Source organism: Lutra lutra, chromosome 14 (genome assembly GCF_902655055.1).
Source record: "Lutra lutra chromosome 14, mLutLut1.2, whole genome shotgun sequence".
Lineage (NCBI taxonomy): Eukaryota > Metazoa > Chordata > Mammalia > Carnivora > Mustelidae > Lutra > Lutra lutra.
This window is the reverse complement of record NC_062291.1, coordinates 81,564,086-81,584,172: the sequence shown is the minus strand read 5'-3', so window position 1 is coordinate 81,584,172 and position 20,087 is coordinate 81,564,086. Positions and strand designations below refer to the sequence as shown.

General features: G+C 51.6%; 1 protein-coding gene and 1 long non-coding RNA gene across 3 annotated transcripts in view; one reads left to right on the top strand and one right to left on the bottom strand.

Annotated features, from left to right (window-relative positions):
* LHPP (phospholysine phosphohistidine inorganic pyrophosphate phosphatase) overlaps window positions 1-20,087 on the bottom strand; it is a 121,730-nt gene that overhangs the window by 87,582 nt on the left and 14,061 nt on the right. For both annotated transcript variants that reach the window (XM_047702968.1, XM_047702969.1), the window contains exons 2-5: window positions 16,817-17,004; window positions 12,652-12,805; window positions 5,463-5,526; window positions 4,501-4,593 (exon numbers count right to left, since the gene is read on the bottom strand). In XM_047702968.1, coding sequence (XP_047558924.1) covers window positions 4,501-4,593; window positions 5,463-5,526; window positions 12,652-12,805; window positions 16,817-17,004 — 499 coding nt within the window. The remainder of the gene's footprint in view (window positions 1-4,500; window positions 4,594-5,462; window positions 5,527-12,651; window positions 12,806-16,816; window positions 17,005-20,087) is intronic.
* Window positions 4,538-19,725, top strand: LOC125084959 (uncharacterized). The gene is made up of 3 exons (XR_007122746.1): window positions 4,538-4,641; window positions 8,506-8,650; window positions 19,388-19,725. It is a non-coding gene; the product is annotated as an uncharacterized LOC125084959 (long non-coding RNA).

Genomic DNA, 20,087 nt, shown 5'->3' with positions numbered 1-20,087 from the left:
AGTTCCTTATACTACTCTCTCTCCTTGCATAGGGACTACAAATGTTCCATGATAAAAAGTTAAAAACTGAGAAGTTTCAGAGACAAAACAACCATGTGCAAGGTACGGATCCTGTTTGGACTCGAGTCAAACAAATCGACACGAAAGAACATTTCTGAGACAGCCAGGGAACTTTAAATCTCATTACCAGTTAATACTAGGCAATCACTGTTGATTTTGTAGGTAGATTTTTTTCCCATCGTGACAACAAAAACACAAAATTCACCAACGTCAGCATTTAAAGCGTACAAATCGGTGGCATTAAGTACATTCACCATGTTGTAGGACTGTCACCCCGTCCAGCTCCAGACATTTTTATCACCCCAAAGGGAGACTGTCCCCATCAGCAGCCAGTCCCCACTCCCCCACCCCCAGCCCCCATAACCACTCACGAGTTTTAGATCTCTGATTTGCCTGTTTGGGACATCTCACAGAAATGCCACGTTAACATGTAAAATGTGGCCTTTTGGGCCTGGCTTCCTTCATTTACCATAGTGTTTTCCAGGTTCCACACTGCACCACTGATCAGCATTTCGTTCTTTTTACGGCTGAACTATCCCATTGTGTGAACAGCCCCCATTTCGTTGCTCTGTGCACGTGCCCCTGAACGTTCGCATTGTTTCTGCCTTTTGGCTACCGTGAGCACGCTGCTCTGAACACTCACGGGTAAGGTTTGGTTTGAACACCTGTTTTCCATTGTTCTGGATGCCATCGTCAGCGTGGAATTGCCGGGTCATATGGTGCTTCTGTTTACCTCATCCAGAAGCGGTTCTCAATAGCAGCCGCTCCATTTCACATCCTGGCCGGTCTCCCCACAGGAGGGTTCCAGCGTCTCCACATCCTCGCCAGCGCTGGCCATCTTCTATTGTTTTTGTTTTTAAAATTATTATGGATAGGGATGCCTGGGTGGCTCAGTCAATTAACCATCTGCCTTCAGCTCAGGTCATGATCCAGGGTCCTGGGATTGAGCCCCACGTCAGGCTCCCTGCTCAAGGGGGAGTCTGCTTCTCCCTCTGCCCCACCCCCTGCTCATGCATTCTCTTTCTCTGTCAAATAAATAAATAAATCATCTTTTTAAAAAAATTATTATGGATGACCTTCCAGGTGGTGTGAGGTGGGCGCTCACTGTAGTTTTTTTTTTTTTTTTTAATTTTATTTATTTATTTGACAGAGATCACAAGCAGGCAGAGCAGCAGGTAGGGAGAAAGAGGGCAAAGCAGGCTCCCTGCTGAGCAGAGAGCCTGATGCGGGACTCAATCCCAGGACCCTGGGATCATGACCTGAGCCGTAGGCAGAAGCTTAACCCCATTTGACTTGCATTTATTTCCCTAATGACTGACGACACTGAGCATGTTTACATGTTTGCTGGCCATTGTTAGATGTTTCAACACATTGGAGTTATGTCAAAAATAACCATCTTTTTTGGAAAGCCGTACTATAACGTGAAAGGATACAATAACAACAAACCTGGGGTTTGAAATGCAACAGCAAGGGGGGGCCTGGGTGGCTTAGTTGTTAAGCGTCTGCCCTTGGCTCAGGTCATGATCCTGGGGTCCTGGGATTGAGGCCTGCATAGGGCTCCCTGCTAGGGAGGAAGCCTGAGTCTCTCTCTCACTCTCCCTGCTTCTGTTCCCTCTCTCACTATGTCTCTCTCTGTCAAATAAACAAATAAAATCTTAAAAAAAAAAAAAAAAAGCAAAAAAAAGAAAGAAAGAAAAAGTTCTTAAAAAAAGAAGAAAGGAAAAAGAAGAGAATGTGGCAAAATGTTTTAATTGTTCAATCTGAGCTATGGCTATATGGGGAGAATCACTCTGAAACATGCCACAATAAAAAAAGAAATTCTGCCCTAGGAAACAAAGTCTTAAAAAGCCAGGGTCATTGTGCCCGTGGTCTTCATTCAAAACACAAGCCTCTTTTCTTCTACCAGGCTCACAAGACATTTCCTGGGTTCTTCCTAAGAACCCCAGACACCCTGTGCCCTCTGGCATTCACAGATGTCAATAAGGCTGGGGGCAGCGGTTCTAGATATCCGGGGCAGTGGGCCAGCCTTCTCCATGCATCATGAGAGACCAGTGCTCTAGATTGGAACATGTGGGAAATTCGGGTCCATCAAGAAGGGAACACCACAGTGATCCTGGGGACACCTGCCTACCACAGGATGCTGACACTGTCCCCACTGTCATGTCCAAAACAGACATCGGGGCAGCCTCGGCTGGCTGCAGACATGTGCCCGTTGTCTTTTCAATGATCTTCTTAGAAAACCACCTGCTGCTGGGGACCAGCTCCACACCACCTGGGAAATGGGGGCACTGTGGACACCAAAATCGTAACTGGTTTTTTTTAAGATATATGTTGGGAAGGCCATCTGTCTCAAACACAGTCATCATGTAAGGGTGGCAAAATACATATTCTTTGAATCTTGTTACATACTGTCTTTTCAATGAACTGTTTTGTTTTTCTTTTTAAATGGAAAAGCGTTCTCTTATTTTATCATTACTAACGTAAGCATTTGATGTCAAAGAGACGAAGGTAATTCTACAAACCCAGAACATTTGCAAGGACATACAATTTCCATTTTATCATGGTTTTCTGCCACACTAGCTCAGATGTACTTGTCCACAAGCACCCCGCATAGCCCCATCAGAATTATTTCAGTCAGCCTCAACATGTGACTCTCCCCAATACTCCTGAGTCTAGAATAAACATAGAAAATTGTAATTATTAACTTCTCACTGGATGGGATAAGAAATAAAGTCATCAGGTGATGGGACAGTCATCAGGTAGGACTGTTAATTTCCAACGAGAAACTTGGTTGAAATGTTTCTTCTGATAACAGTAGTTACAAATTAGAATTTTCGAAAACAAGGGCAGAACAAAAGTACAGTGAAAGAAACTTCCGCAGCTTAGACCTCCCACAGCCCTAAATCTCTGTGAGCAGCAAGGCAGATCAATGTTCCTGCAAATTAAGTGAGTTTCCAGGATTTCCATGTAGTGAGGGTTTCGGAGATATACACTCAAGACATAGCATTAATCTACATACTATCTCATCTCTGGTTGTCTTTTTCTTTTTTCTTTTTTTTTCTTTTATTTAATTATTTGACAGGGAGAGAGAGGGAGGGAGCACAAGCAGAGGGAGCAGCAGGCAGAGGGAGAGGCAGACTCCCCACTGAGCAGGGAGCCCAACGCAGGACTCGATCCCAGGACCCTGGGATCATGACGGAGCCGAAGGCAGACGCTTAACCAACTGAGCTACCCAGGCATCCCAGCACCTCTGGTTGTCTTAATTATGCCTGCACAGTTAGACGGCCATCCAAGTCCAAAAGCGGAGGAGGAACATACACACAGGTATGGTCAAGGGTAGGGACAGACTGGAAAAGCCCAGGCTGACTGGGCTGGGCTGGTGCAGCCTCACGTGAGCTTTTCTTCCATGGAGGGGGAACCGAACAGTCCGGCTAAAGAGACGACGGAATAAGTCAACGTAGGATGAGGCAGAAACATTCTCCTTCCTCACGTCTTACCTGCCACTCTGACTCTTTAAAAGGTAAGTGGTATTAAGAAAAATCAGTTGTGGGGCGACTGGGTGGCTCAGTCAGTTAAGCGTCTGCCTTCGCCTTGGCTCATGATCCTGGGGTCCTGGGATCGAGCCCCGCTCAGCTGGGAGTCTGCTTCTCCGTCTCCCTCTGCCCTTCCCCCCTGCTCACACTGCACACTCTCTCACACTGTCTCCCTCTCTCAAATAAATAAGATCCTTAAAAAAAAGAAAACTCAGTTGTGGGTGTTGTCGTCTTCCATTTCTTCTTGCTTCTGATGTCGCTATGTCATTCTAGCCGCCTGTGGTACCATATGAGGAATCCCATCACAGGCTCTTCCAGAATCTTCATTCATCAGTTCATTGGTCAGTGCTTCACATCGGAGCGGCTTCTCGGAGCTGCAGGCACAGCTGGACTCAAGCAGCTCCCAGTGGAAGAGGGGCAGGTCCCCTGAACTCTTGCTCTTGTCTGCTGACCACTGTCCCCCGGGGCCTGCACGTACTCAGCGAGTACCCCGTGGCACTGAGGCGAGCACGGTCTGGCAGCCCATGCGACCCTCAGCCAGGCCCCCACGCCTTCCACCGATCCCCTGGCTGGCCGCCCCTCACCTCCTCTGTGAACTACTGTGAACACACTAGTAGGGCACGTCAATTCTTATCCTTCCAGAGAAGCAGCAGAAGTCACTTAGAAACGGCCACAGGCCTTTGTTTCTGACTCTTAACGCTGAAACGAATTTCCGCCTGAAAGCATTCAGTGGGCCTCCTCTGCAGGCTTTCTCCCCCTTCCCAGTAAAACCAGCTCTTGTGGGTCGCCAGGTCCCCACCGGGCTGCCCAGCCAGCCTCCACAGGTGCCTAAGCCCCCCGGCCCGTGCTCCGGGCCGCCCCGATCGAGCTGCTTCCACACGTGGGCTCCCGCGGGAGACCTCCCTACCTCGTGGGCTTCCACCCCCATCTCCTTCAGGGCCGACTGGAAATACTCAGGAGAAGGTTTCCCCACCACTTCAGCCTCGATTCCACAGGCGTACTGGGAAAAGAGAAAAGGACACAGCACGGGTTGAGGACAAAGCCACAGGTGAGCCCTCCTCCGAAGGCCTCCCTCTGGGGAATCAAGGAAAGAGCGCCCCAAAGGTGCACCCGCGGGCCAGGGGCCTCCCAAGAGGCAGGACACTTGCGCTGAGAGACATACAGCCCCCACCTGGCCCCCTGCGATCTGCTCAAAAACCTGAGCACAGCAGGAGGTGGGCCACCCTCCCTCACCTCTCATTTGGTTGGTGCTCTCATTTGCATAATTGCTTCTCCCCTGTCCCCCAACTCAGTCACAGGCCCCCCACGGGAATAGGTCCAGGGCTCCACCAGCCAGTCTGCCCAACGCTCCCACCCAAGTGCAGGGTGCCAAGGGCCAACGTAGCAGCGAGGGTGGCAGGTGAGCTGACCTGGGGCGGCTGAGCAGGCACGGGTCGGGGGGGTCACCAGGGGCCCCATCTGAACCCAGCCCTGAAAAGGAGGAGGGAGTCGGGAGGGAGTCCCATTAGGACACGTCATGCTCAAGGTGTTGCAGATGACCAGTGTCAGGAAGGAGGCAGGTGGCAGGCGGACGCCGAGGGTCTGAGAAGACAGCGGCAGCGAGCAGGCCGGCCATCGGCCTGGTGCGGGGCCTGGGGAGTGGGGAGGAGCAGGAGGGACAGGACAGCAGAGTGACCACCCCGGCGGCTGAGGGGCCGCACTCTGGAGCGCAGTGGGCGCTCCGCTTGAAGCCCCGAACAGGAGGGTGGCAGCTCTGGCAACAGAAGAGGCGATTCAGACACGGAGTTCACCCCTCTCTCCCGAAAGACCAGAAGCGTCCCAGACAGCCCCGAGATCTGAAGGCGGCTCAGACAAACTCAGGCCAGGTACCTCGAGCGCCTTCATGTAGGCACCAACGTCCAGCATCAGGCCCGAGGTCTCCTTGTAGTAGCGTCTACAAGAGAGGAGGAGGGGACACGGTGAGCGGAGCCCGGGAGCTGTGCCAGGAGAAACCGCCCCATCCCGGTTCTGCCAGCTCGAGAGAGCAGAACCATGGGTGAGGGTCAGTCCCGGCGCCACGCTGGGAACGACCGACGGAGGTCGGCACGACACAACCCAGCAGCGGGTCACCATGCCCGGGCGGGGGGGACAGTGGGCCAGCAGCTCTCACTCCCAGTGGCCCCCTGCTGCCAGCCCTCGGGGGACCCCAGGGGCAGATGGTTCCAGTCACTAACAGAGAAAGACAAGGGGCCTGCGTTGCGATCTGGGGACGGGCAGAAGGTACACAGAGCACATGGCAGACTCCTAATTGCTAATGATTAACCCCTAACTGCTGCTCGAAGAAGAAAACCCCATTAGTTCCATGGCGCCCCGCAGCGTCTCCTATTAACCGGAGGTCCAGGTGCCAAATGCTTTCACGAGAAGACGACAATATCTTCCTGTCTCACCGGAGACCGACACGGATGGCTCACGGGAGCCTGCCTTTCCGAGGACAGCTTCGTGACTCCTGTGAGCTCTGGGCTGGCCCTGGCCTCCACCGTCTGGCCCTCTTAGGGCCACACCCAGACCCCTTGGGACACATGGAGGATGGATCCCAGTTCCAGAGCAAAGCCATTCGACTAGAAAGAGAGCAAAGGTAGTTTAATCTATACCACTCAAAAGACAGGGTTAACAGGAGCCCGGGACTGTTAAAATGTTTTGAGACCTGTCACAGCAGATGCCTCTCTTTCCCACGCTCTACGGACTGGAGAAACGTCGAACAACACATACACAGAGACCCGAAGAGAAGAGTGAGGCACACTGACTCCAGGGCTCCAATCCAAGTTCTACGTCCTTTTAACTGTGAGACTTTGGGTTGCTGAAGCCCTCTAGGCTCAGTTTCCTAATCTGTAAAATGGGCAGCAGGGACCCTAGTACCCACCTCATGAATTATTGTGAAGCTCAAACAAAACAATGTGTGCAAAGTTCTTGACATGACGTCTCGCATGCAGGCACTGCTCAAAAAATATCCGAGAAAATGATTATTCTGGTTACCTGGACCGGGCTACAGGCAGGGAGCTATGAGTGGGGCCAGAAAGGATGAACACATGTCTTTCCCCTCTGCAGGGATTGCAACCTGTCCTGTGCCTACTGAAATGTAGAACTGAGCTTCCCAGGAGCTGCCGCAGGGCTGGCTCCTTTCCTCCAGCTCTGCGCCCCCGGAGTCCTGCCCGTTCCTCTGGACCCCACCTGAGGCCTTGAAGGCTGCGGGAGCCTAACTGCCCACCACATGCTCCCCCAGCACTCAGTGTTCTCAGGCTCCACGAAGGGTGGCCTGCAAGGCTTTAGCCAAACCCTTGGCTTTGGGGGGGCTGGTGCCTAGCCAATCATTCCTGTCAGGTACACTGGGAGTCTGGAGCCCATGAGATGAAGCTGGGGATGGGGACGGGGGTGGTTCCTGGTATGGCAGGACCAGTCGGTCTCCAAGTGAACCCCAGGTTTCTTGGTCAGGGGTCACCCCACAAGGGCTAGGTGGGACACTGTACCCCTTCAGGAAGACGCCTGGTAGCCAAGAGGAACAGCTCCTGCTTACAGCACTGGGGCCTAAAAATCCTACCCCATTTAAAGGGTGACCCCAAAACCCAGGGTTAGAGGTCCTTAATTGCCTTTGTCTTAAACTGAGAATCCAGACATGTATTCTGCCTGATAGAGCCTCACTGAAGTGTTTCCTTCTATTTCCCCATTCCTACAATAAACCACCTTCCCTAGCTAGGTCCCAAGTTTTAAAGGAACGGCAAAGTCAAGTCAGGTTTGGCCTACAGGAAGAGGGAGACACTGCGTGCTGGGCCCTGCACTCAGGGACCCCAGAGTTGGGGTCCGTAATTCAGTCCCCCAGATCCACGGCCCTCTGTGGGACTCAGAGAACAGACCAGACCCAGGCTGTCCCCCAGGGACTCCCAGTCTGGTGGAGAAGCAGCCCAGTCCACAGACAAATATAAAAGGGACGGGCACGGGCAACGACCAGGAGAAGCCCGGACTCTGCGTGCTCTGCTTGAGGAGGGCTGAACATGCTGGGCACAGGGAGACAGCATCCCAGTGACACATCAGAGCTGGGAGCAGAAGCTAAAGTGAAGGGAACAGAATTGTCCAGCCACAGGGACCATCTCGGAATCAAGCAGCAGCACTCTGCTGAGGACCCCGAGGGCCGGATGACCCTCCAGGCCCGGTTTCAGCTTTGTCCCCTCACCCTCTGTATGCGGACTGCTGTGGGAAGGGAAGAGAGGGGCAGTGGGAGCCCAGAAGGGGCAGGAGGGGGACCAGGGAGGGCCTCCCTGAGGAAGGGACACGGCAAAGTGAGCCAGGGACAAAGGACAGAGGTGAGGAGAGAATGCGGCCAGCACAAGACCCCGAAGCCAAAGGACGAATTAAAAATGACACCATCTTATTGCAACAGGCACAGGTCTGTTTGGAGCAGAGGATTCTCTGGGCCTCCGGCCAGGGCCTTGGGCTGGCAGGAGGAGGCAGGAGCTGGGTGCACCTCCCTTTGGAAAAACCTCCCAAGGACATGTTCACGGCACCACTTCTGCCCAGCCACACTCCCCAGAGTCTTTCTTCCCAAGTGACAGGAACCCACACTTTCTGAAGTTTAAATTTAGTCCTGATAGAAGGAAAAACCTGAGCATATAGCTTAAAATGCACAATCAGAACCTTGCCTTTGTTGCCCTCATGTTTAGAGCCTAAAGAAAAAACTGACTTCCATAAATCAAAATTAGAAACCTTACAATTTCTTTTTTAACTGAATCTGGGCTTTGGTTTTCCAGTGTCCAGGATTTTTCTTTATTCCTTACTCATTCAGGAAAACCAAAAGCTACCTCGGAGGCCATCTGTTAGCTGAAAACATTTTTAGAGACACAGGAAATACAAGTATCTAAGTTAATTTTTTCTAAATATAAAGGCCCAGGTTATTCCTGAAACCGAAGAGATCTGATACACCATCTTTTGTTCCTGGCATCAAGAAAGCAGCAGCAGAAGCTGAGTGCTCCGGCCACAAAGAAGAACCTGGGGGTGCTGGAGAGACGGGAAAGAGCTTGCCAGAAGTGGTCGGATAGATTTTATGCTTTACTCTTCTGCCCTTCCGATTATTCAGCACGGCCTCCCTTCAAAATGACCACTTGACCTTTCCCACAAGAGCCATTAACCTTCCATAGTCTGTCGCGTAAACAGCTTAATTTTCTGACGGCAGCATGACAGAAGAAATTACAAAGGCAATTCCCACTCCGGCTCCAAACAGATGCCACATGTAAATCACTCCATTTCCAGGAGGAGGACATTCTGCCCCAGTGCCCCCGCCATCCTGCCTCCTCGGGGGGCCCCGCGTGGCCCCGTGCCCCAGAGGACGGCCCCTCGCCGTCCATGACCCCCACTCGGACAGGACAGCAGCTCTTCATAGGTCCTTGGGCTGTCCCGAGAAGCTGCTGACCTGGGCCCCAAAGCTCTCAGTTCCTGTCCCTTGCTTCTGAGCGCCCAACCCACAGCCCAAGTCAGGAGCCCCATTCGTGAGAGGCACCTCCGATCGCGTATTTGTAAAACCAACCCTTGCCTACTCTTGAATTTACTACAAAATGACGAAGCTAAAAAGCAAATGATTCCTTTTCTTTTTCTTTTTCAACAACATATCCACTTTGACTACTCCCCACAATCTGGAGTAATAACATTTAACAATTAGGGACAATTTTAAAGAAAAAGTGTTAACGTAAATGAATCATGACAGAGCTTCATTATGCTGTTCTCTAGTGAGGGGCTGGTGATCTCAGAGACGCCTGAAGGATCAAGCCAGAAGCATGAGGGAGTCGAGCAGGCCAAGTTCCATGGCTTGCAGCACTCTAATCCACAGATGCTTGTGAGGTCGGAAAAGGACTAGAATGGTGAACTTATGTGTCAGCCTGACTGGGCCAAGGGGCCAGATATTTGGTCAAACATTATTCTGGATGTTTCTGTGAAGGTCTTCCTTGGGTGAGATTAACACTGAAATCAGTGGTCTCCGAGTAAATAGACTGCCCTCCATTCTGTGGTGGGCCTCATCCAATCAGGGGAAGGTGGGAACAGAACAGTATTACCTCCCTGAGCAAGAAGGAATCTGCTGGTAGAGAGCCTTCAGACCCGGACACAGCTCTTCATTGGGCACCTGGCCCCTCTTGGTTCTGCTTCTGTGACAAATCCTGACTACTACAGGACATATTTTATTTGCATGATAAACACACTAGAATATTTTAAGTTTCTTAAAGAAATATATCCTCTCAGGGCGCCTGGGTGGCTCAGTGGGTTAAGCCTCTGTCTTTGGCTCAGATCATGATCTCAGGGTCCTGGGATCGAGCCCTGCATCGGGCTCTCTGCTCAGCAGGGAGCCTGCTTCCCCCTCTCTCTCTGCCTGCCTCTCTGGCTACTTGTGATCTTGTCAAATAAATAAATAAAATCTTTAAAAAATATATATATATATCCTCTCTTTCCTGAAATCTCTTTTGTTTGCCTATTTTGACAGAGACAAAGCCATTAAGAAATACCATGAGAAAAACAACCAAAATAGTGCACTTAAGTGACAGCGGACTCTGAGCTTGGTGAAGGGGACGGCGGGAGTGGTGGGGCCTACGGTCAGCTGGAATCAATGGAGGCGGTGGCCTCAGCTAAGCTTCTGCGTGTGGTGGAATGTGGGGCCCTGAATTATCAGATCTTCTGGTTTTTTAAGTATCCAGAAATCTGGGTATTTTATATAAAAATCTCCCAATTCTTTTTTTAAAGATTTTATTTATTTATTTGACAGAGAGAGATCACAAGTAGGCGGAGAGGCAGGCAGAGAGAGAGGGGGAAGCAGGCTCCCTGCTGAGCAGAGAGCCCGATGCAGGGCTCGATCCCAGGACCCTGAGACCATGACCTGAGCCAAAGGCAGAGGCTTAACCCACTGAACCACCCAGGTGCCCAAAAATCTCCCAATTTTTAAACACGCTGCCCCCAAATTTAAGGTCTTGTGAGGGCCAAACATCTGCTCTTGAACGTAGCCCCGAGGGGACAGTTTTTATGGGCCGGGGACCCTGGCTCACTTCACCTCCTTAGGCCTCGATAAGCCATTTCCAAAATGGCAATGCTGCTGCCTACAGCTCACAGGGTTGCGGCGGGAATGAAACAAAATGGAATACATAATGGTGCGTGGCCAAACCAAAGGACCCTCCTTTGACTCCTCCGATAGCCGGCCCCATTTGATGGGCGCAGGGCAGGAGTTCCCGACCAGCAGAAGCACCCAAGCTGGAAAAGCCATCCCCAGGGACGGCCCCCAAATCCCCGCCAGGCATGAAAAGCTGGGGCAGGGCTCCAGAGGGTCCCTGCAAATGTAAGAGCCCATCATTTTAAAGCCTAGTTTCTGCCTCCTGCTGACAGACTAAGTCTGCGCAGCTTTCTGGAAAGCAGCCCGGCAACATGCACGGAGAGCCTCGGATCCACCTATCATGGCTTTACTTTCACAGAAAATCAGAAACAACCTAACATCCGTCAGCGGGCATTGGTTTAAGAAAACTACAGGATAGGGGCGCCTGGGTGGCTCAGTGGGTTAAGCCACTGCCTTCGGCTCGGGTCATGGTCTCGGAGTCCTGGGATCGAGCCCCGCATCGGGCTCTCTGCTCAGCAGGGAGCCTGCTTCCTCCTCTCTCTCTGCCTGCCTCTCTGCCTACTTCTGATCTCTCTCTGTGTCAAATAAATAAAATCTTTAAAAAAAAAAAAAAAAAAGAAAACTACAGGATAAGGGATGCCTGGGGGACTTAGTCGGTGAAGCATGTGCCTTTGGCTCGGGTCATGATCCCAGGGTCCTGGGATCGAGCCCCACATCAGGCTCCCTGCTCAGCTGGGAGCCTGCTTCTCCCTCTGCCTGCAGCTCCCCCTGCTTATGCTCTCTGTCAAGTAAATAAACAAAATCTTTTTTAAAAATTAAAAAATAGGGGCGCCTGGGTGGCTCAGTGGGTTAAAGCCTCTGCCTTCGGCTCAGGTCATGATCCCAGGGTCCTGGGATCGAGCCCCGCATCAGGTTCTCTGCTCAGCGGGGAGCCTGCTTCCTCCACTCTCTCTGCCTATATCTCTACCTACTTGTGATCTCTATCTGTGAAATGAATAAATAAAAAAATCTTTAAAAAAAAATTAAAAAATAAAAAATAAATTTAAATAAACTACAGGATATCCTGTAAAAATGATTACAGGAAAACTGCCACACAGACATTTCTTTATCGAGTGGATAGTTGTTCACAAAGTACTGTCTGTTGAACAACAAAAACCCAGGTAACAAAACTAGGTCAGGTTTGATCCTGATGCTCCAAGTACATCCCTTTGTAATGATTTCTTTGCTCCAGGAACCACGTGGAAGGAAACACACCAACGTGTTGACAGCTATTTTCCTATGCAGTGGAATGGAAATCTCTGTTTTCTTCTTTTTGCTCATCTGTACTCTCTAATTTTCCTCCCATGAACATGCACTGTCTTGGTGCTAAAAGATGTTGAGAAAAGTAACCAGCATGGTTGGTTTGGGTTTTTTTAAAGGAAGAGACAATGAGGACTGTGCTAAAGGCTCAGACAAAAATGCCAGTGACAAATTCAGGACTTTACAGACTGCTCTGTGGCCAGAGATGCGGAGCCCAGCCCAGAGCTTTCCTCCAGGCCCCCGAGCCTTCCCTTTACTACTCAGGTGCCCCCTAGAGACAGTCCTTCAGTGCCTGGTGCTGTATCCTGTGCAAACACCCCTAACCTTGGGACAGTGAGCACCTGTGCTCTGAGGCCTCAACAGAGCCTCCATCTGCAGCAATCCTCCCCGGCCCCAGCCTCTTCCAGCCCAGGGCCCACTCGGAAGCCTGACCAGCCAGCTCCCCCGAAGCCAGAGAGTTCTCATTTCCTCACAAATTATTAAAAGAAAGGAAGCACGAAGGGGAAAAAGCAGGGAGGGAGTAGGAAGGCAGCCTATGCCCACCCCACACCCACTTTTCTGCACCGCGTACTGATTCTGCAAGGCCAGAGACCCACAGAGTGTTGTCCAAAGCAGCCGGAAACCCTCTTCCTGAAGCTGACTTACCCTTTTCCCAGAGAGATGAGCACAGGACTTTCCAGCTCCATGAGCACCCGGAAAGCCTTATTCATGTTTTGGTAAGAAAAGCTTTCTCCAGCATCTGCAATGACCACGCAGTTGGGGTTGGAGGTGTCAATCTGATCAAATTCTGAGCGGACTCCTGGAAAGAGAAAGAGGGATAAAGCCCTGCGGAGACATGGCTCACGTCTCATCTCCTACCAGGGACACCCTCTGTCTGCCACGTGGGTCCGGCCCCTTTCTCAGACGCACTTCCTGATCCTCCCAGCTGTACGGGAGGCAGACATGGAAGGGGTCTTACTCCCACTTTACAGATGAAGGAATTCCACTCCCCACAGTTGGGGTTTGTCAGGAGAAAGATGGACCCACCCCAGGGGCCCCCAGCCCAACACCGCCATTACCCCAGGGGCTCCTGTCCAATCCCACAGGCAGGGAACCCATAGTTCTGCAAGTGAGAAGCGACATTTGCCAGGAAGACACAGATTCCTGAATGCAGGGTGAAATGGGGCTGCTAGAAACCTTTGCAGGGTCTGTACTGCTGGACCCACACTGTAAAGACCATTAAACATTCCAGCCCAACCCCTTGGGAGACAGGAGAGCCTCGAGTGACACACATGCTGGAAGGAGTAGCCACTGATCTCCCAGCACCCCTCCACTCACCAAGCCCCTTAGCGAAGCCTCTTCCTCCTTTCCTTCTCTGCCCTCCCCTATTTTATCTTTTTTTTTTTTAAGATTTTATTTATTTATTTGTCAGAGAGAGAGAACAAGCAGGAGGAGTGGCAGAGAGAGAGGGACAAGCAGACTCCCTACTGAACAAGGAGCCCGATGCGGGACTCGATCCCAAGACCCTGGATCATGACCTGAACCAGAGGAAGACTTTTTTTGTTTTTTTTTTTAAGATTTTACTTATTTATTTGACAGAGAGATAGACAGCACAGGCAGGCAGAGGGAGAGGGAGAAGTAGGCTCCCCGCTGAGCAGGGAGCCCGAGGCAGAGCTCAATCCCAGGACCCCGGGATCATAACCTGAACTAGGGGCAGACGTTTAACCAACTGAACCACCCAGGCGTCCCCTGAAGGCAGATATTTAACTGACTGAGCCACCCAGGAACCCCTGTCCTCCCCAATTTTAAATTAAAATCCAAGAACATTGCAAGGATAAACTAAGTTGTCAGCCTTATGCCCTCCATTGCTTAGGACGAGGCATACTCTCACCTATCTTGGTCTTAGATGTTGCCCTCGCTGAATTAAAAAATGGAAGTAGCTGCATGATACCACTTCCTACTTGGCAGAACAGCGAGAATTAAAAAGACAGGCACCGCCAAGCGCTGGTGGGAAGCAGAGCGGCTACAGCCGGCTGGCCAGAACGTGAAATGATACAGCCCCCTGGGGAGAGGCTAGCGGTTTCCGATAAAACTCAACAGCCACCTACCCTCTGACCCAGCAATTCAGTCCTAGGTATTTATCCAAAAGAACTCCATAGAAACATTCATAGCAGATCGCCTCCCTAACAGCCTAAAGTCGGAAACAGCCAGGTGTCCGTCAACAGGGGACTGGACAAAGCCTGGTATGTTCACTTAATGGAACAGCACTCCGCAGAAAGAAGAAAAAATCTACTGATAACCGGCAACCGTACAGATATGCCCCAACAACAGTATGTTGGGGCTGCTCGGACCCGGCAGATTCCAAAGAAAGGCGGTCCTCAGGGCACCTGGGTGGTCCAGGCGGCTAAGAATCTGCATTTGGCTCAGATCATGATCTCAGAGTCCTGGGACTGAGCCCCAGGCTGGGCTCTGCACTCAGTGGGGAGTCTGATTCTCCCTCTCCTTCTGCCCCTCCTCATGCACCCTCTCTCTCTCAAATAAATACAATCTTTAAAAAGAGAGAGAGAGAGTTTTTGTATGCCTGAGGCCCTGGGAGGCCAGAGACTGAAGAGCCAAGGTCAGTCCACAGGCACTGCGTGCCTCTCCGACCAATCCCTACTCAAAACCCTAGACACCAGGCTCCAGTGGGCTCCCCTGGGTGATGACATTGCATGTACCGTCACACATCTCGGCTGGGAGAATTAAGTCATCTCAGGGAGACTGCCCAGGTGAGGACCACTGAAAGGTCATGCCCCATTCTCCTAGAGTTCACCCCCGCTTCTCCTCCCTTTGCTGAGTTCAATCTGTGTTCCTTCACTGCAGCAAACCCTACTGAATCCCGCAGCTCTTCTGGGCCCTGCAGGTCCTTCCAGCAAATCGTCAAGCCTGAGGGTGGCCCGCAGGGCCGCGGCACAACTAGAAGCTGCATGATTCTATTTATACAAAAATCTAAATGCGGCAAACTTCTCATGATGAAACAAATGAAAATGCCTCCGAGGAGGTTGGGGATGGGGACTGACGGGGGCAGCGCGTGCCAGTAAAGCTCTGTATTGGGATCACGACAGGGCTAGGGACACACAGATGGATGCATCTGACAGAACTCAGCAAAAGCACACCTGAGATTCCTGCATTTCATTGTACATAAATTTTGTATCAAAAGAAAAAATTATAAACAGACACTGAACTCCAGTTAAGTGCTGAAGCGTTTTGGGGACATGTTCCAGTGTTTGCTATTTACCTTGAAATGCGTCAAAAAGATAAGAAAAGCGGGAGCCTGGGTGGCGTAGTTGGTTAAGTATCCGACTCTTGGTCTCAGGGTCCTGGGATCGAGCCCCGCATCAAGATCCACGCTCAGTGCAGCGTCTGCTTAGGGTCCCTCTCCCTCTCCCCGCTCCTGCCCCCACCAGCACGCAAGCACTCTCTCTATCTCTCTCTCGAATAAATGAATCTTAAGAAGAAAAAAAAAGTAAGATGAAAAGATGGACAGAGGAATAGGTAGGCACAATAAGGAAGAAAACAGAGTAAAACATCACTAGTACAGCCAAGGTGACCACATCCAAATTATTCTGAGCAGAATTCCTGTAGCTTGGCTGTATGTTTGAAAATGTCATAATAAAATGTTGGGGGTGGAATTCATCAACAGTAAAATTGGAAAAAGATTCCGAGTCTGGAGACAGGCATATTAATGGAAAAGAGATGCAGGGGTGCGGCTGAGGAGGGCCCCCGGCTTCCCCTCCCGCCTGCACAAGCTCCCATAGCGATCAATGCCCCCTCCGGGCAAACACTGAATCTCCTTCCCCTTCCCAGCGTACTTCAAACCCACTCCTCCCTCTGCCTCAGGGGTGGGGATTTTCTTTCTTAAGTTCTTCTCCTTCCTTGAGGACCTGTTCTGAAGACACTGGCAGAGATCCCAGATCACAGAGGAAGATTTTGAGAAAGAGGCTTTCGCAAGGCTGGGCGTACTGCCCTCAATTGGCACCAGAGCTCTGGACTGGACACTTGGGCCTTTCAGGGAGCACTCTCAAGCTCGGAGGGGGGGGCATTATATGCTTGCTTCTGCCGTGGTTTGTAAATAAAAATACCCAGCGCAGGGGAAGAAGGAGGGCTCAGTGCAACGACAGGGAAGTGTCCTGAATTCGAAGCTCTGCTTATGTGTCTTCTTTTTGAATATTCAGAAGGCACCCAATAATACCGCTCCTTCCACTTCCCAGAAAAACTCCCCAAGGAGGGTCAAAATGTCTCTTTCGTTGCATTCAGAAGAAGATCAGGATATAAACCTTGTGCCATTTGCCAGAAAGTAGGGCTGGTTTTCACAAATAGAGATCAAGTTCAGGGTTGGGGGAGGGTGGCGGGGGAGGTAGGGGGAGTGGGGGTGGGGTGTGACAGACAGAAACCTACAGACTTCAGTCTAGCCCCTCAGCCTCCTTCCCTGCCCATCTCCTGCCCCGCAAGCCCTAGAAACTAGGATTTTGCCGCTGTGGCGATTCCCTGCCCCTCTGGTCCATTCTAGATCAAAGAAATCAGGCTCAGAGGTTTCCTCCTTGGAAACTGTTCCATCTGGAACCTGCCTCTAAAGACCCTCCGGTACTCAGTCAGGGGTGGAAGGGGACTGGTCCCCAGCAGGGAGCCCACGAGGTTTCCACCCCACAGGCCCATGAGCACCAGTGGCAGGAGCCAAGCGTTCGTGTCCTCCCCAGTGGTTTGGCCCAGGTGAGAAGGACGCCCTCCCTCGGCCCCCACCTGGAAAGGAGGCACCGTCACCCCCACCAAGCCCAGGGCCCGGCAGGCCTACCATCGTGGATAAGCAGGTGTGGCCGAAGGCCTCGCTCCTTCAGGATCAGAGAGGCAGCTGGGGCGGGGGCAGTCACCTCGCCCTCGGAGATGTCGAAGCCGTGGCGCCGAAGCAGCCCCACCAGGTCTCCCCGGGACTTCTGCGAGTCGTTGGTGCAGAACCTCACCTTCAGCTGTGACCGCTTCAGTCTGGAAGTGGGAACACGACAGACAGAGGGTGCCATCAGCACTTGGAGCACTGGGCCTCCGGGGAGGAAGTTGGAAAGTCACTTCCCAAGGGCAATCAGGACCGCCAGCGTGGGCCAGACCACTGTGGCTCCCTGAGGCCAGCTTCGGCTGACCCCGGGGTCTGGACGGGAGCTACTGAGCTGGAGCTGACCCTTTCCAGGGAACCCCGACCCTGCCCACAACCCTCCTTTCCATCTGCACTGAGCCTGTTGCTGGGGACATGTCCCCACTCCCTCGGCCTGGGACACCCCCACCTGGGACATATCTCTGTCCCCACTCTCTCTGCCTGAGATACCCCCCCACCTCTTCATCTGACAACCTTCACCTGGGACACATTTCCTTCGCTCCTTCTACCTGTGACACACACCCATGCTCTGCCTGGGACACATCTCTGTTCCTTCTCCTGGGACACATCTCCACTCCTGCCTGGGACATGGCACCTCTCTACATGTGCCAATTCTCCCACCACCCAAGACGCACCGGACATCTCCCCTCCATCACTCCATCCCACTCGGCCTGGCTAGGGATGTCCCGTGAACGTCCGCGGCAGTTTCTCTGGACCGTTCCACTGTGATCAGCACTTCCACTGTGCACGTGGGCTACGTGTGCCTAATTACCTCCGCATCCATATTTCCCCTAAAGAACAAAGGCTGAGACACCAAGTTCGTGTGTGTCTTCTCATTGCTGTCACTGAAATAAAGTTTGCCAGACGGTCATCAGGTATATGAACGATCCCGGGATGGACAGATAGGACCCAGGGAGCCCCTGCAAGCCCAGGGTTAACCTAACAAGACCCTGAGATTCTGTGGCAGGCCAGCCGCGCCCACATTTCTTCTCTCCTGAGCTCCCAGGACCCCGGCTGCAGCCTGGCTGCACTTGGCCCGGTTCTCGGAATGCAAACCCACAAGCAGATGCCGAAAGAGGTCCCAAATGCAATAATATCCAACCCTCCCACAACACTTACCGAGCATCTACTAAGTGCCTGGCTGGGGGCCAGCGCACAGAACTGTAACCTTGACCACAGGCAGGCTTCGGCTGGAGCCACAGGGAGGTGCTTTGAAGGACTGGAACAGGATGAAGAGGCAGATGGGGGCCAGGAGGCAAAGAAACAGCCTCCAACAGAGGGAAGAGTGGACTCAGGCTGCACAGGAAAAGGGCTGGCACAGCTGAGATCCATCCTGATGGCAGATGTCCCCATGGGCCCGGAACACACAGCCCTCCCTAGACAAGTCAGGGCAGGACGGCAGTCCTACTCAACATCTGCACAGAGTTGCAGCGTGGCGTCGCGGAACAGACGCCAGGCTACTAGTCAGGAGATCTGGGAAACCCTAGGAAAACTAACCGAGGGCACTAACTGTCACCTCGCACTGTTTGCAAACAGGTCTCTGACACAGCCATGCCAGCGGTCTCCAAACGTGCAGAAGACATCTTTACTTTCCGGCCATCCTTTCGACTTTTACATTTTTATAATATAAATAATATATCTGATCCAGTGTTAAGTGCATAATTTATCATTTAGTATTTATCAATAAATACCCTGTATAAGAGATACGTGTTCCAATTTTGTGCTCTTGTGCAGAGGCAACACACAGAGTAGACCCCGTTACTCAGAACTATGGACTTGAAATCAACCTCTGTTTGGCCACATAAGGGAGAGCCCTGGTAAAAATGCAACTCTGTCTCAACCCTGGCAGCGACATGCTTTCTATCCTGCTTTATGAGTGAGAACACTGAGTCTCGGAAGGTCAGGAACTTTCTATTCCTCTTCCTGGATCTGAGACACTAGAGACATGGGCTAAGTTCTACTTGACCCCAACACGGATCCTGGAACCGATAGGGAGTCAGAAACAGGAAGCACACACCGTGGCCACCCTACAAAGCCAAAGGTAGGAAAGGTCTCCTCCCAGGATGGGGTCTCAGAAAAGGCTTCTCAGAAGAGCCAGGTCCAACTTGAATCTTGCAGAACTGATTAGGCGGCCAGGGTAGGGGGTGCAGAGCAGAGGGAGAAACAGGTGCAGTGTAGGCCCTGGTTGGGTTCAGAATCTTTGAGCAGCCTTGGGTATATGGAAGCTGGGCCAGAAAATGAGGCTGAAGAGGAGGGTCACTGAGCGGGTAGGGGTGCCTCAGGCAATCTGTTCCATCCCGGGGTGGAGGGAGCTCCAAATTCAATGCTCCTTAGTGATAACAGAACTGGGAAAAGGTGGCAGATCTGTCCAATGTCCCCCTCTCCACCCTGTGTCACACTGTCCTTATCCTAGCTCTGGCTGTATTTTTCTTTCTTTGTAACGTTAACCAATATCTCCAAGTGTCTGACTTATATCTTTGTTTATTGTTCCTCTCCCAGACCTATGTGCTCCATGAGGTCAGCAGTGACATTTGGTCCATTCTCGGCATCCCTGCTTCACACCGGGCTGGTACATGGCAGGCTCCCATTTGCTGAATGACCGAGTGACAGAAAATCCAAATGACAGCCGGTGAGAGGGACCCTTCCTTAGAACCACACCGACCACACCTACTGCCACCCCCAAGGGTGCCCCTGTAGCCCTCTTCCAAGCCCCGTTGGACACAGGCAGGTGCTCCTTCACTGTGATGACCCTCCAAGCCCTGGAGCTGACAAGTGCCACCTGAAAAGAAGTCTGTAGACTGACCAACAACAGAGTGAACACACACCTTGAGGCTAACCATGTCTTAATCAACAGCCCAGGTGGTTCAGTCCTTTCTTAATATTTGTCTTTCCTAATCAGAGAGTTATGAATGATCAATTACGCTTAGTGGTTAATTGCCCTTCATAAAGACAGCTTTTGTATTTTTAAATTAGGCAGTTAATATATTGTAACTAATAGCATCACCTTGTGCATCACAGACAGATCTTCATTGATTGGCACCGGGAATGTGTGATTCGCACCCAAATTAATGGAGCAGTTGAGCGAAGAAGTGCAGGGGTGTCCGGGGACTAATTATTGCTAATGAATTACGATGTGACCTTCTCAGAACAGTGAACAATCAGCGTGACAGTGAGATGACAGTGCCTCACATCTGCTATT